At 32.4% G+C, this 15,430-nt stretch overlaps 1 protein-coding gene across 2 annotated transcripts in view; it reads left to right on the forward strand.

Moving 5' to 3' along the window:
* ENTPD3_1 (Ectonucleoside triphosphate diphosphohydrolase 3) overlaps positions 1-15,430 on the forward strand; it is a 112,761-nt gene that overhangs the window by 86,439 nt on the left and 10,892 nt on the right. Inside the window, exons 8-10 of one of the 2 annotated variants that reach the window (XM_051215640.1) lie at positions 10,281-10,452; positions 12,245-12,463; positions 14,529-14,681. In XM_051215640.1, the coding sequence (XP_051066172.1) occupies positions 10,281-10,452; positions 12,245-12,463; positions 14,529-14,681 (544 nt within the window). Of the gene's footprint in view, positions 1-10,280; positions 12,464-14,528; positions 14,682-15,430 lie in introns of both variants that reach the window. The other variant, XM_051215641.1, reaches the window with a different exon arrangement.

Below are 15,430 nucleotides of genomic sequence, written 5' to 3' on the forward strand. Positions count from 1 at the left end.
TTGTCACATTTTCCACACACACGCACACACACAAAATAAATACTTTGTTGTAATTAAAAACTATGAGATATTTTCATAATATCTCACTAGGTAAGAAATTGGATTTCAGGCATTTCTTCGATCTAGTATAAGTCTCTTCAATAGAGGATAATTAAATAACCGCTTTCAATTAACATACGTTTAAATAGGGCAAGGAAACTAATTAGAATATTTAGTGCAATCAAAAACAAATCTGATCATGTTATTGTCATATAATTCCGGTCAAGGTGATTTGTATGTGAAACATGTCTGTGTATATGTATGTATATTAATGGATGTGAAGAAAATGTGATATTTGCAATGTGACAGAGTAGCATAGTGAATTTACAAAGACTTTTCCAACTTAAAAGAAAGGTTAGTAGCCTTCAAATTATTGTTAACTCCCACTGGGTTGACGTAGAAAAGAATGCCCCTACTTGAAATATTTATCCAAACAATCATGTTTAATTTTATTTAACACCTTATACAATTAACAATCATACAAATTTAACTCAACTCTATCACATTGCAAATATCACATATTTTTTCATATCCACTAATATACACACAAATACATAGACATGTTTCACTTACAAGTCACCTTGACCGGAATGATATGACAGTGACTTGATCAAATTTGTTTTTGATTTCACTAAATATTCTACTTTGTTTCTTTGTACTATTTAAGTATGTGTCAATTGAAGGTAGTTATTTATTTAACCTCTATTGAAGAGACTTACACTAGTACAAAAAGTGATTGAAATTCAATTTCCTATCCACTGGGGTATCAGAAATTTATGATGATTTTTCATTATATTTTTTTATATTTTAATAATTAGAATCACGAGTCGATCTAAGCTAGACCACCAGTAATTACCTGGATGCACCGGATGTCCGTTTGGTCCTAATATGAGATTCCTCAACAGTGGAACTCGAACCTAAGACCTTCAGTTTCGCATGCGAACTCTTAGGACGAAATGGCCGTTCAATGCTTTCAGATTTTCAGTGGTGGTCTAGCTTAAACCAACTCACGAATTCAAAATTACTACAATCTCCACCAATCCCCACTCTGATATAATTATATTACTTGATTGATTTTGATGCAAAATCATTTGAAATGGATGTTTAAAGGGACTTATAAGATTTGATTTAACACCCATTATTATCAATGGCTTAATTCAATATTATATTTTGGTACAACATAGAATACTCAGAATGTAGTATTTCAACAAGTTTCTTTTACAAAAACAAATTAGCAACATTGATGCAAGTGTTGCAAGTCTCTACAACTGAAAGAAAATCATTCTTCTCGAATAGGTCCTAACTGTATTCACTCAATGTTTTCATCAAACATGTCGTTTCTGGAATCGTTTGTCAAATTGTCAACTACATTTGATATTTTATTTTTTTGAGCTAGACTTAAGCACTAATAATTAATTTTGTGTTCTAGTTCGAATTGTGTATTATTATTTCCCCGTAACATTCTACAACGCTAAAACTAGAAGAATGATTTATTCCACAACACAATTATACTTTATTATCAGAATGGGTTCTGTGGAGATTTTTAGAAATTTCACAAATTGAAAACCCATTCTGATAATAATAATCACCTGCTCACTAGTGACTGACTTCAGGAGACACTCCTGGAGTTCTAGTGAGAAGTCGTTACCAGTGGAGTTCAACCAGGTCTGTTGTGAGATATCAACTCACTGAAGACAATGGTGTACGGTGGCGCAACTTCTTGGATTGGTTGAAGTTAGACATTAACACCATTGGATGCCGGATCAGTGGTCCAGTAGTTAAGTGCTCGCGCGCGAAACCAGTAGGTCCTGGGTTCGAATCCCGTGGGGGCAGGTTCGTGGATGCGCACCGCTGAGGAGTCCCATACTAGGACGGAACGGCCGTCCAGTGTTTCCAGGTTTTCCATGGTGGTCTAGCTTCAATTGGCTCATGATTTCAACTTGTACAATTATACTTTATTTACTATGTGGTAATATCAATTAACATGAATAGAAACCTAAATATTCGCAACATATTAGTTACACTCCTCTTGACAGATGGAAGGATTTTAACCGGAAACTAAATATACATTGATTAATGTAAGATAAATAGGTGTCTTGCAGTGGAATCCAGAACTTATATTTCGTCCTATTTGGGACTTGAATCTAACACCGTTGTCTTCGAATTCCATCACTTGAGCCACTTAGAGGATTCCACTGCTATCCATATTTCAGCTATTCTATACTCACTGGTGTCACAATACCCATATCGAGGACCATATCCAACTAAGAATGATCAAATTTCAGTCAAAATTTCAACAACAGGATAATCTAATCCATTTCAAATTGAACAGATTGAACTAATTTATAGCATGTTACTAGATATTTAAGTTACTTATTTTAGTGATCATATTAAAACAACTTTATCCATGGTTTAGGAAATTTACACTGATGAATGAAGCACTTCATATTGATAATGGCTCAGTAATACATTCATGCTGATTTCCGACATTGCAAACTACTATTAACTTGAGCTTTTTGAATAGCTATTTAGATCGTGATAGGGGAATTTTTAACAGTTATATTTGTCTGGAAATGAAAATAGGCTAGCACGAGATGACTTACCTAGTTAGGTGGTAGGGAGCGTGCATAGACTACGTACCTACACAGCGAATTAATGAAGCTATGTCAATGCTTGACCGCGTTTTCTTTCATCTAATTTAGTTTGTTGTACCCAACAAGGTTGACACTAAAATGTAAAAGTATTCTAGTGCTTAAAAGTCTTAGATTTCTGCTGAAATGTTAATATTTCAAACCTGGTTTCACCTCCTTGGGTTTAATCGATTGGATACTATAATTGGGTTTTACACAGCAAGTTTGGCTGAAAATTGAGCGTACAGACATACACTTGATAAAAATAAGTCCAACCTATAACTAATAAATTTTCATTATCTTTTAAGTGAGCTATTTATTATAAATATTATTTATCAGTATATGCCCATAACAATATGTAAAACGGTTTTATCAACTTAACACATTATTTAACAATTTAAAACTCCTAATCATCAACTTTAAGACTTTTTCGACGACACAGAACACTATTTGATCAATTCATTGAAATTCATTAGTTTCCATTTTTCGTGAACTTCATTCAATCCATAATATAGGATAAACTAACTTCCTCCTTTCCTATCATAATCAACTCGAACTAATCTCACATTAGAATTAAAACTATTATGAAATAGGACAAATTTTTTCACGAACCAGTCATCTATTGACAAATTACTGTTATTAGTAGCAGTATTATTATTATTATTATTATTATTATTATTATTATTATTATTATTATTCAATAAACCTGCTAAATCATTTGTCTCATCATCGATTCCATTACATATATAGATTAAATGTTTATGAGTTATCATTACTATTAGTGTTATACTACTTCTCTTTGCAAATTATACTATAAAATCATTTTATTGTTATTACTATTATAAATGTAAGCACTATTATCATTGGACTCAATAAATCAGTTTGATATAAATATGAATATACCAATAAAATTGGTTATTGTAAATTATTCTAAATATGAGATGGATTAATTCATGTCACTTATCTCTGTATACCTATCAAATTATTTGTTCACTTGTTTGTATAATACATTATTCGAGTTTAATTGAATTTACCTCTACATATGACGTACCTGATATATGGGGTGAGCAGTCGACTGAACTGATACATATACATATAATCCAAATTATTCTACCGAAAATAAAGGAATAATAATGGAAAGATAAGGATTGATTTTAAAAAATCTTCCTAATATTAATTGTCATTGATAATAACAATTATAAAGTGTTTTACATTTGATTCATCAAATGTATCATATTGTACCCGTGGATAAATGTATTACCGTATCATTTCCAATAATGTAGTAAATACTTACTAAACTGATTTCATGAAGTTGATTCTGTGTAATTTTTTTTTCTTAAACAAAAAAGAGATACTTCATCAGGTATCGATGTCATTGGAAGAACTTATGTGATAAACTTGAATTTTATATGGAGAGAGATTCTCTATTGAATCTCCTGTATATATTAACAGTAATTAATGAATTGTCTGAAACTAGGATGAATTAACTATCCAATATTTTTCATCAATTGATTTCTAAATGATTCTCTATTGGATAATAGTGAATAAAAATAGATTTATTTCTAAATAACAATTAAATAAATCATCTGTATGTAATTAAGTATTATCAGTGTATAGAGATGAGTTCAGTTAACTAGTACACTAATCATTGAATGTGTAGCTTTATCAAAGTAAAGCTGGATTTATTTTGTATTATCCATTTAAAAGCATTGGAGAATGAATTGATAGTTTCCTCTTTTTTTTTGGTTTACTTGTACTTTTTACAAAGAAAGAGGTAATGTACCATGATTACCTAATCATAGCATAGACAAATCAAGTTTTTTTTAAAAAAAGAAAAACATCCAATCCATTAGAATACGGTAGTCGTTTGAACATTGAAAAGAAACCAAACTATGTTACATATTTGAAATTATCTGATATAGAGGGGAAGTTTTTTTTTTTACTAGATTGTACCAATTTTTATTCTTTCACCTCCTTCCGTTTTCATTCTGGTTTGAATAGTTTATCATTTTGATGTAGTTTCTCAAAGAACTAATCAAGACACTAAAGATTTATAAAGTAATACTAGTAAAAATGACCTTGGGTTAGCGAATCAGAATTAAGATAACTCCTCATTTATTTTGCGCACAATTGAATGTGTAGGGATTGATAACTTGTATATTATTATTAACTAGATGAGAATTTACAATAATTGATACTTAAAATACTCGGAATTAATTTTTAAAAATATATCTAAGCTCCAAACAAAATATGAAATTCAAACGGTGTTTACGCTAAACGACAAAACATAACAGCTCCTAAGACAGATTGCATGCTTAATGTGATTCAATGTGTAGTCAAGGCTGTTTAATGAAGCTAGATAATATTCTTCCTCTCTAACTCTTTTTTTTAATCTCACCCCTAAGTGTGCTAACAGAAGGGTAACAAAGCGTTGCATTATAACTTATATCAGTTAATGATGGAAATCCCAAACCTAATTCGTTATCCCAACTCAAAACTCCAGCCTTAATCTTATCACCTTGATCTAACCTTTTTAAATTATAGCCGATTTCATATGGTGATAATGACCCTTTAGGGTGATAACTCTAAATTAGAATATTAACCTGGCTCTTAATCTGTAAACTTGACCTTTGTCCTTTACTACAAAGAAGAATTTGGCATATGAGGGTTAATTATCCAGATCGAAGCTGTTATTCCACTCGTATTTTGTGGCTTTTTAGTGTTAATTGTTTCGTGAGTATACATCATCTCCTGATTGGTTGATAAGTCGCTCAAGGTCGTCAGGTTATTATGCTACTACCATAATACTATCCGTTATGGTCATCAAAATTTGACTGAGTTTGTCAGTTAAAGAACAGAATGTGGTTTTTTTTTAAATTTCAACGTAAATTATTCACTTGATTATAAACCACGATATTTATGTGCAAGTTGGTAAACCTACTTGTAAATCCTCTTACGGAGATAGATAGTCATTGGTTTCGAACTTTCAAACTTTTGATTAAAGCCTGAAGCATAGTAAAACAACATCATGGCCTATAAAATTTCAAATTCTGTTTGTAAGCAGTCACTAAAACATAGGAACTTTGGTTTAAATGTGAACGGATAGTTTTACAGGATTTGGACACTGAGTTAATATAAGGCATTAGGGAGGAAGAATATGTTTATATAATCTTAGATCGAATTTGGAGTAAATCCAATGTTTCATTCGGCAATCCGGTACAAGCTTTTTCATGGAAGTATAATCAACTATCAAAATTATCGAATATAAACAATTAACTGTATACTAAATAGGTCAATCAATCATGTTAACAATGTTTAAAGTAAGTATCTACTCTTCATACCTCGAATACACACAATCTGTTATCTTAACACTTTTCGTTACACACCACATGTCTCAAATACACTAAAGCAAATATTTACTTTAAACACCGTTAACATGATTGATTGACCTATCTAGTATACGGTTAACTGTTTATATTCTATAATTTTGATTACTTACTTACTTACACCTGTTACTCCTCGTGAAGGAGCATAGGTCGCTCACCAGCATTCTCCATCCAACCCTGTCCTGGGCAATCCTTTCCAGCTCCTTCCAGTTGTAATTCATCCTTTTCATATCTGCTTCTATTATCCGACGTAACGTGTTCTTTGGCCTTCCTCTTTTCCGCTTCCCTTCAGGATTCCAAGTTAGAGCTTGCCTCGTGATGCAGTTTGACGATTTGCGTAATGTATGTCCTATCCATTTCCATCGTCTTTTCCTAATTTCCTCTTCAGCTGGAAGTTGGTTTGTTCTCTCCCACAGAAGGCTATTGCTGATGGTATCCGGCCAATGGATGTTGAGTATCTTGCGTAGACAGCTATTTATAAATACTTGTACTTTCTTGATTGTGGTTGTTGTAGTTCTCCAAGTTTCAGCTCCATACAGTAGAATTGCCTTGACGTTCGTATTGAAGATTCTCACTTTGATATTGGTTGAAAGTTGTTTTGAGTTCCATATGTTCTTCAATTGTAGGAATGCGGCCCTTGCTTTGCCAATCCTCGCCTTTACGTCTGCATCTGAACCTCCATGTCTATCGACGATGCTTCCCAGATATGTGAAGGATTCTACATCTTCCAGAGTTTCGCCATCAAGGGTGATTGGATTGCTGTTCTCCGCTTTGAATTTGAGGACCTTGGTTTTCCCTTTGTGTATACTGAGGCCTACTGATGCAGAGACTGCTGCTACATTGGCTGTCTTTATCTGAATCTGTTCACGTGTACGTGATAGGAGGGCTAGGTCATCTGCGAAGTCCAGATCGTCTAATTGGTTCTGAGCTGTCCATTGTATTCCGTGTTTTCCTTCAGATGTCGAGGTCTTCATAATCCAGTCGACCACCAGAAGAAAGAGGAAGGGAGAGAGTAAACAGCCTTGTCTGACTCCGCCTGTAGCTCTTCTAGAGTTACTGCCGGTCCCAAGCCCGGGTAAAGGAGGAGGGTTGGGCATGGGGTTAGCGTCCCCATCCCGTAGAAAACTAACTCGCTAAAAAAACGCTTACCAGAAAAAATAATCCAAACCATTTTAACTCTGCCCTGAGAGTTAGAAGGTCTTCACTTAGAAGAATTATGACGCTTCATGGTGAAAGCCGAGTTCGTTCGGAAGCCACGAGGCCGATGCCCCTTCTAACAACCAGAGCAAAAATTTTTATAGGTACATGGAACGTTAGAACAATGTTATAATTTTGATGTTTGATCATATTTCCTTGAAAAAATTTGTACCAGATTGCTGAGTGAAACGTTGGATTTAATTCAAATTCAGTCGCCGGGATTATACAAATATATTCTTCCTCTTTTACTGAACAGTCACGTTAGTATGGGAAATTTGTGTGTGCTACTTATATCGACGTAAGTAGTATATAGTAGCAGAAGATTAAGAAGATCAAGAAGGGAAGAATGGGAACAGAAAGCCACTGGTATGGAAATGCAGGAGCAGTGAAGTCTGAGACGATCGACTGATATTTGAAAAAGAAACAGTCAAGTTTGAGACAATTGATTGATACTTTGCAAATTAAGTATTTACTATATGGTTCTTCGATTTTACTAAGACGTTCTGTAATTGTTTGTTCTCGTTCAGCACACCGTCACCGATGTAATACCTTTCAAAAACATATATTGATCTAAGTTACAGTAGTTCATATTATTACAGAATGAGAGAACATAGTCAAAATGAAAATTGCTGTGAGAAGGATTCATAATCCATTAGAACGGAAACTTAAAAATAAGAAGTATTTTTCAAGTGCAACGAATCAAATCGAAGTAATAGAGTTATGGAATGACACAAGCTTCTAGATTTAGAATACGACATACAATGATTGTAACTGCGTTACTTTGATTCGTTCGGAGAAATGTCACCTAACGTCACCAACTATCATTTAACATTATTACACTGTCTACAACAAGAAATTCTGTTTGTTTTTCGAACCATTCAGTAACTTTATTGACTAATGGCAATTAATATGTTTAGATATCTTTGACTGACTTCTAACCTACTCCTATATAAACCAGTGATGATCATCAGAACAGGCAGTGACTAGAAATCTGTAATATATATCCCATATCAGTAATTGGTTATTATCATTATATATGAAATGCTTTATAAGGATTAAATTAGGAAACGGTTTAAATTTTTAAATGAATACCTCATTTACTAATTGTAGATTGGATTGTTTTTTAAATATGTACACTAAATACGTACAAACTATTTATTGTGTTTATAGGTATTAATACTAAGGTTGAACTTGATAGTTTCAAATAACTTGAACATTGGATAGAAAGTTTCTTTTATATTATTTAGACTTATGTTATTTTAATTCGGTTATTTATTTATTCTGAAGAAGTGGTCACATTAAATCACGAAACGTCGAAAATACGACTTTTCTACTCATTCGGATATAACAAACAAAAAAAGATATTGATTATTGTTTGTTGTGTTGTCTTTTTTCAAAGTTATTGTTAACTAACTTGTTAGTATACAAAAAATCAAAATGATCTACAACATAGAAGTATATAGTTTATCGTATGTTAAACTATTGATATGCTATGAAGATGAAGATGATGACATGACTTCATGCGCTCTTGTGAAAGATAATAAATGACATTTATTTTATTATATACATGAATCAATTGTTTGTGTCACAAAATCATTGTTTCTTTGCTTTTCTACATACATAGATACTTTTCATAATACTTCAACTAGTTTAAGGTACTTTTTAACTTATTTATTTAGTGAAACGTATTGGTGAAATATAATACTTTTGAAATATTACTGATTACCGAACAAATGGATGACCTTAAACATTCTAATTTTTACACTTATTGAGCGCTTGGTGTTGACCAATATCATATTATTTAGTTTTTTAAACCAAGTTACAACATGGCCATACTAAACTATGTAACTTGGTATTATAATACATTTTTTTAGTGTTAGATGATTTGGAGCAGTTGATTGATAGTCCTGGACTTCTTTTCAGTGTTAATTCCCGCTCATTACTAGTTATTGTAATACGAAATTTACGTCCAGAGCATTCTGTTTTTAGCTTTAAATCAAATAACATTTAAACAAATATTGGATTCTTGACCAATCAAAGTTAATCAGTGATGTTTAATTTCAAATCTAACTATCTCTACTGCACCCTTGTGATAATTATCATCGTATACTTACTAGTGAGTTACATCGAGAGTTCTAGTACAAAATCAAGCCATATCTAGCACGAAATAAATATCACTGATGACAATATATGATGTTCGTACGCTATCACGAATTGCTTAGGGTCAGAAATGTAAACCATCAAATGACATGTCAGTTTTTCAAAGTTTGGTTCTAGGTTGAATCTCTGGTAAGTTAATGGATACCCACTGTTGAGGAGTTCCACAGTAGAATGAACTGGCTAATCAATTTCTCTCTAGTTTTCAATGGTTTATAACTGAAATTCAGTTCATGGGATGAAACTTTAAATATCAGGAGCTGAACTGCCTAGCTAGTAACGTATATATTATGCGTATAAAGTTTACTTCATTTGACCCTAATTTTCTATCTAGCATCTTAGTGAAATAACATATTTATAACTTTAGTTGGATGAGAATTTCATATTAGACTTTTTCAAATCCAGCCAACTAGTATGAACACTGATAATTGAAATAAGTTAACAATTCTCACTAACTAAAATAACAGATATTAATTAAGGATTTTCACATATTAAACTAGCCAGGGTTATCCTCATTATTCAATAATCATTGTTGTGTCCTTCAATATTAGTTATTTTCCTGTTCATTTAGTAAATAAATCCTCTATATTAAAGTGTAATTTTGACTTAGGATTTTAATTCAAACTCTGAATTTCACTTTATTTCTGTTTTTCATTCGGTATATTGAACTGTACCACAGTGATATGTTCATGGCGAACAGTTTTAGGTGCCCTCAATGATTTGAAATTGAATCCCTGGTGAAAATCACCCTCTTACTAAATAAACAGGTTCCAGATAACCTCGGTAATTAAATTTATACGATTAGTTAATCACTTATAGAAAGAACTTTTAAAAAATATTTTTTTATTCTCATGTTTTATCATCTCTATAGAATTGAAGATCCGTTAGGAAGTTTAGATTTATTCTCAGTACTTCGTCATTATTTTAAACAGTCTGGTTTTCAAATTGAAACACCAAATGAACGTATTCGTTTATTGTATGGATCAGAAGAAGGACTTTATGGTTGGGTATCAGTGAATTATATTTTAGGTAATATTAAAGAAGTAAGTTTTAAACTAATAAGTTGTTTTATTATTTATTTTGGAGTAATTTTTATTCATAAATGATTCAAACAATCTCTAAGTAGGATTATAAACATCGATATGAAAAAACGTGTTACTGTGAACCGAATACACTAATCGATACTTGTTTACTGAAATACATAAAATCGGCAATAGTAATAACAGGTTTACTGAATTACTTTTGTTTTTGTTACAATAAAGAATTCTCGTACTTACTCACTCTTACCATCCTTCGTTGAGGAGCATAGGTTGCTGACCAACACTCTCCATTGAATTCTGTCCTCGGCTATTCTTTTCAGTTTCTATTCATCCTCTTCATGTCTCCTCTTTCGCCTTCCTCTTTTCCGTTTCCCTTCAGGATTCCAAGTTAGTGCTTGCTTTGTGACACAGTTTGATGACTTTCTCAATGTGTGTCCTATCCACTTCCAGCGCCTTTTCCTAATTTCCTCCTCAGCTGGAACCTGGTTTGTTCTTTACCACAGTAGACTGTTGATGGTTTCCGGTCAACGGACATTCAGTATCTTACGTAGACAATTGTATATGAATACTTGAACTTTCTTGGTGATAATTGCCGTAGTAGTTCTCCACGTTTCAGCTCCGTACAGTTGAACTGTCTTGACATTCGTATTGAAGACTGTGACTTTTATGTTGGTTGACAGTTATTTTTAGTTCCATTTGTTCTTCAACTGTAGAAATGCTATCCTTGCCTTGCCAGTCCTTACCTTTACGTCTGCATCAGATTCCCCACATTCAGCGATGATGCTACCCAGATACGTGAAACTTTCCATCTCTTCCGGTAATTTGTAAACCTTCTACATTATAGTATGAGTATATGTGTTAACATTCATAATTATTCAGTTCAAACAAATCTAAAACCTGATAGTCAGTCGTAATATTTGCACATTTGAAAAATAAATAGCCTAAATGTTTGTGTAGACCGACGAGTTTAAACACCAGATTTTCAGATATCGTACTTCAACTTTGAAACCTTGAAACAGGTAGAATACCATCGAATCTTATGCAGAAGGTTTGGTTGAAAGCCTAATGTATGGAGGCTGTATTTGATGGTTTTATTACACCAATCTTAGTTTTTTCCTGTTTGGTTAAAAAACCTGTTGCTAAGCTATTAAATGTTTCATTACTTTTTTACTCACATGTTCTTTTCTGTAAACTGGTGTACATTCTATAATTATTTTCATGATGTTTTATTATTATTTGTTGCACTGGGATCATCGATCATTGTACCTAGTTTTTTTGTATAGGAGACATCATAAGATATACATGATTGTCAGTATAGGAACGTCGAGATTGTTGAGTTTCATTAAAATCATGGACGATCAATGTTAAACCAACATTATAAACATAGAGGCTGTGAACTATCGTTTAACCCTGGCCCAGTGCATATCCACGAGCCCGCACGCGCGACTTAAACCCAGAACCTTCGGTCTCATGCGCGAACGCTTAACCTCAAGACCACCGAGCCAGTGTTTAGTGGTGTTAATATCTAAATTCAACCAAACCATGATATTGAGTTATTATCTTCCATTGTCTTTGGTTGAACTCCACTGGTCACGGCCTTTCACTAGAACTCAAGTAATTCCCCCTCAACACCAATCACTACTGAGCATATGAAAATTGTGAGTATGGGGTTATAGAGACTGCTGAGTTTCATTCGAATCATAAACTGATCAATGAAAGACGGTTGCGCACATATCCTATAATTTCTTTATAATTAACTTATTTCTTTTTAATTGTTACGCTCAAATATGATTAGGGTAAACAAACAAATCCTACTGATACAGTTGGTTCTTTGGATCTTGGTGGAGCTAGTACACAAATTGCATTTGTTCCTAGACAATATTCAACTATACCAAAAGAACATTTAAACTTTTATCCACTCCGATTATATGGAAATGATTTTTCAGTATATAGTCATAGTTTTTTATGCTATGGAAAATCAGAGTTTGAAAGACGTTTAATGACTTCCATTGCAGTAAGTTTTTATTTCTTAAATTGGAAATAATAAATTTTGATTAGTATCCCAGATATTTGTAGTTCTATCTAACATGTTTTTTGAGATTTTATTTATTATAATATGATAATTGATAAAAATTTATCGCTTAAAGTGTTTATTTTCATATATTGGGTTTTCTTCTTTCTTAAGATGTTCCTATAATGATTTTTCAAAATTTCATAGTTGCCAAGATACATTTTTTTACAATCTAAGTTTACGACAACAACAAAAAGAAATATATATGCATCCTGTGTTCATTGCCTTTATATTGACATGTCACAGATTTTATATTAAATAGATGGAATGTGATTAGAAGTAAAACTCGGGATTTGTGTTTCGTTCTATTTGGAATTGTCATCTAAATGTACCTAGATCTCAATGTTAACGTTTACACCTAGTACTTGGGACTCTCCATCAGTGTGTACCATCATGATTCTATTGGATAGCGAACATAAAAAATTCAGGTCTCATAACGAATGTGTTACTTTTAAATCACTGAATTGGATTATAAATCATCAGAATTTCACAGCTCTAATTAATTTTTATCATCCGATCATCGACTCGGATGTAGCCTGGTTAGCTTAAGGCTTGCTTAGCTAGCTCTACACTTTCGCAATACGTCAAGAACTAAAACATTTCATGGCTGATCTGAAACACTTGTCTCTTTGGCAACACATACACATTCCTAGGTCATTACGACCACGTCTAACCCAATTTCCTCTTTGACGATCTCAAGCAAAAGAATTATCTTTCTACAATTTAAGAAACCAGAAAGTAAAAGCCGCTCTCATACTTTTTTCATTGTTGATATGTATCACACTCCTGACATGATTGAACTCAATCAATCACAGATTATTATTAGAACTTTGATTTTCTTTAGTCGACTTCAATAAAATTAATAATTAAATATCAATAAATTACATTTTAGTTGGCAGTGTCACTTACGTAATCTGTATAGTGATTTCAAAGTTATCATTCAACGCATTTCTAATTCTCGGCATAAATATCTCATTTGAGTTGTTGAGCAATAATAATAAACATCATTCCATAAAAAATTAATTGAAGTGAATACATACTTATTCACATTGTATAGTGAATGCACACTAAATGATTCATATGTCAACTTCCGTAGCCACACTTTCTGAGTAAACACTCTTCAAAACCGTTTTTTGATAGTGAAAGTAGATATGATTGATCGCTAAGTTTGGACAAACAGTCTCTCAGCTTCTTGAACATTAAACATGTGATTTCCATCCATCTTATAAATTTCTATTCCGGACTCACTGAGATTACCTGTTTGTAGTTGTGTGAAGTTTGTGCTGATGATATCGTTCAGAAGAACGATGAAAGCTCCATGATCAAACCATCCAGCTCACAGAACAAAACTCCATCAAAATAAAATATTTATCTAGTATTTACTCTGGTTCCCCATTCTTGGTCATGAACCGTCTATCTAATATAACGTGATCTAGTCTCTGTTTAATGGATTGTTCAAGTATTTAATCTAGCGGTATTATAAACTCAGTTACCCAGACCAATATTACTTATTATACCGGAAAAAGAAAAACGTTTTAATCCGTCCATAATAATAGAAACAGAGAAAATGTTTCTTATCAATACGAAATTTTATTCATAGACATCATTAGTTCATCATATTTCAGATTCTATATATTCATATTTATATGTATGCGATAATGTTAGCCAGGTTCAATTTAATAATAATAAGTAAAGGTTACTATCAAAGGTTACTGTCAATGAAGAAAGACAGCGTTAACCAAGTTTTATCCAACATAATAGAATAATTCAGCTTTGTTTTACATATTTAAAGCAAGTCGTCAGAAAACCTTAAACATAACAGAGATCACTGATGATTGCAATAGGACTCTTAATGTGATGCTGACCTAAAGGGTCCGAAATCTCAAAGTACCAAAGGTTTCTCCAAGATTTTATAAATGCCATTACTATTATTATTACATGTTAATCCATTGAAAATCATTATATATTAAAAATATTCACTTAGGAATTTTTTTTCCTCTCTTTACAGGCACAATTTCCTTTACAAAATGAAATTCCTAATCCATGTTTTCTTCAAGGCTATAAATCGGATTTGTACAATGCACTTGAGTGGTTCACTGGAAGTTGTTTATCTGGAACTTATGCAAAGAAAACATTTTCTGAGGAAATTTTCCGACCTCCTGTAAGTTACGAGTTGATTTAGTATTTAGTTAGTTTCAGCTAGGTTAACTGTACGTATATAGTAAATTTTGTCTTTTGGAAAACATTTTATGCCTACGATCAGTTTTAGTTCATAGTCTGTCTAATTTATTCATCCTTAATATAATCGAGGATTAGAAAGTAGAGGACTAAATTCATTCATAACTACAGATGAAATTAGTTGATTTGACAAAATGTCTGGCAAGTGAATGTAGGATTAGCGTTTCGTCGTATTTAGGACCCGTTTCCTGGATGTACTTACATCGTACTCTTCATATTTAAATCGAAAATTAAACTCAGTACCTTTCCCCTCAAACGTCAGTCAGTTATCAATTGACTCACTGAGTCCAGTTTGCCACTAACTTGTTACAGTACTTTGAAAGTAATAATAAAGGTATGTAATTTCCCGTTGTTGATATTCAGGATTGTAATTGACCAGTCTCAGTTGCCATATTTTCATCTTAAGTGGGTTGCCCCTATATAACGTTATGTCACAAGTTTTATTATATTTGATGTGTGCCTTGCAGTGGAATCTAGTATTCATGTTTTATCTTATTTGAAATTCGTCAGATAAATGTAACCTACATTCCAATAATGATATTCACATTGAGTCTTAAACCCAGTTCTTTTCGCTTCAGTAAAACAGATGACATAATTATTAAAATAATTTCTCTAAAAACTTGTTCAAGAAATGGAAAGTAAATTGTTGTCCGATTCATTAACAAAAATATT

The sequence above is a fragment of the Schistosoma haematobium genome, chromosome 4 (genome assembly GCF_000699445.3).
Source record: "Schistosoma haematobium chromosome 4, whole genome shotgun sequence".
In the NCBI taxonomy this organism is placed as follows: Eukaryota; Metazoa; Platyhelminthes; class Trematoda; order Strigeidida; family Schistosomatidae; genus Schistosoma; species Schistosoma haematobium.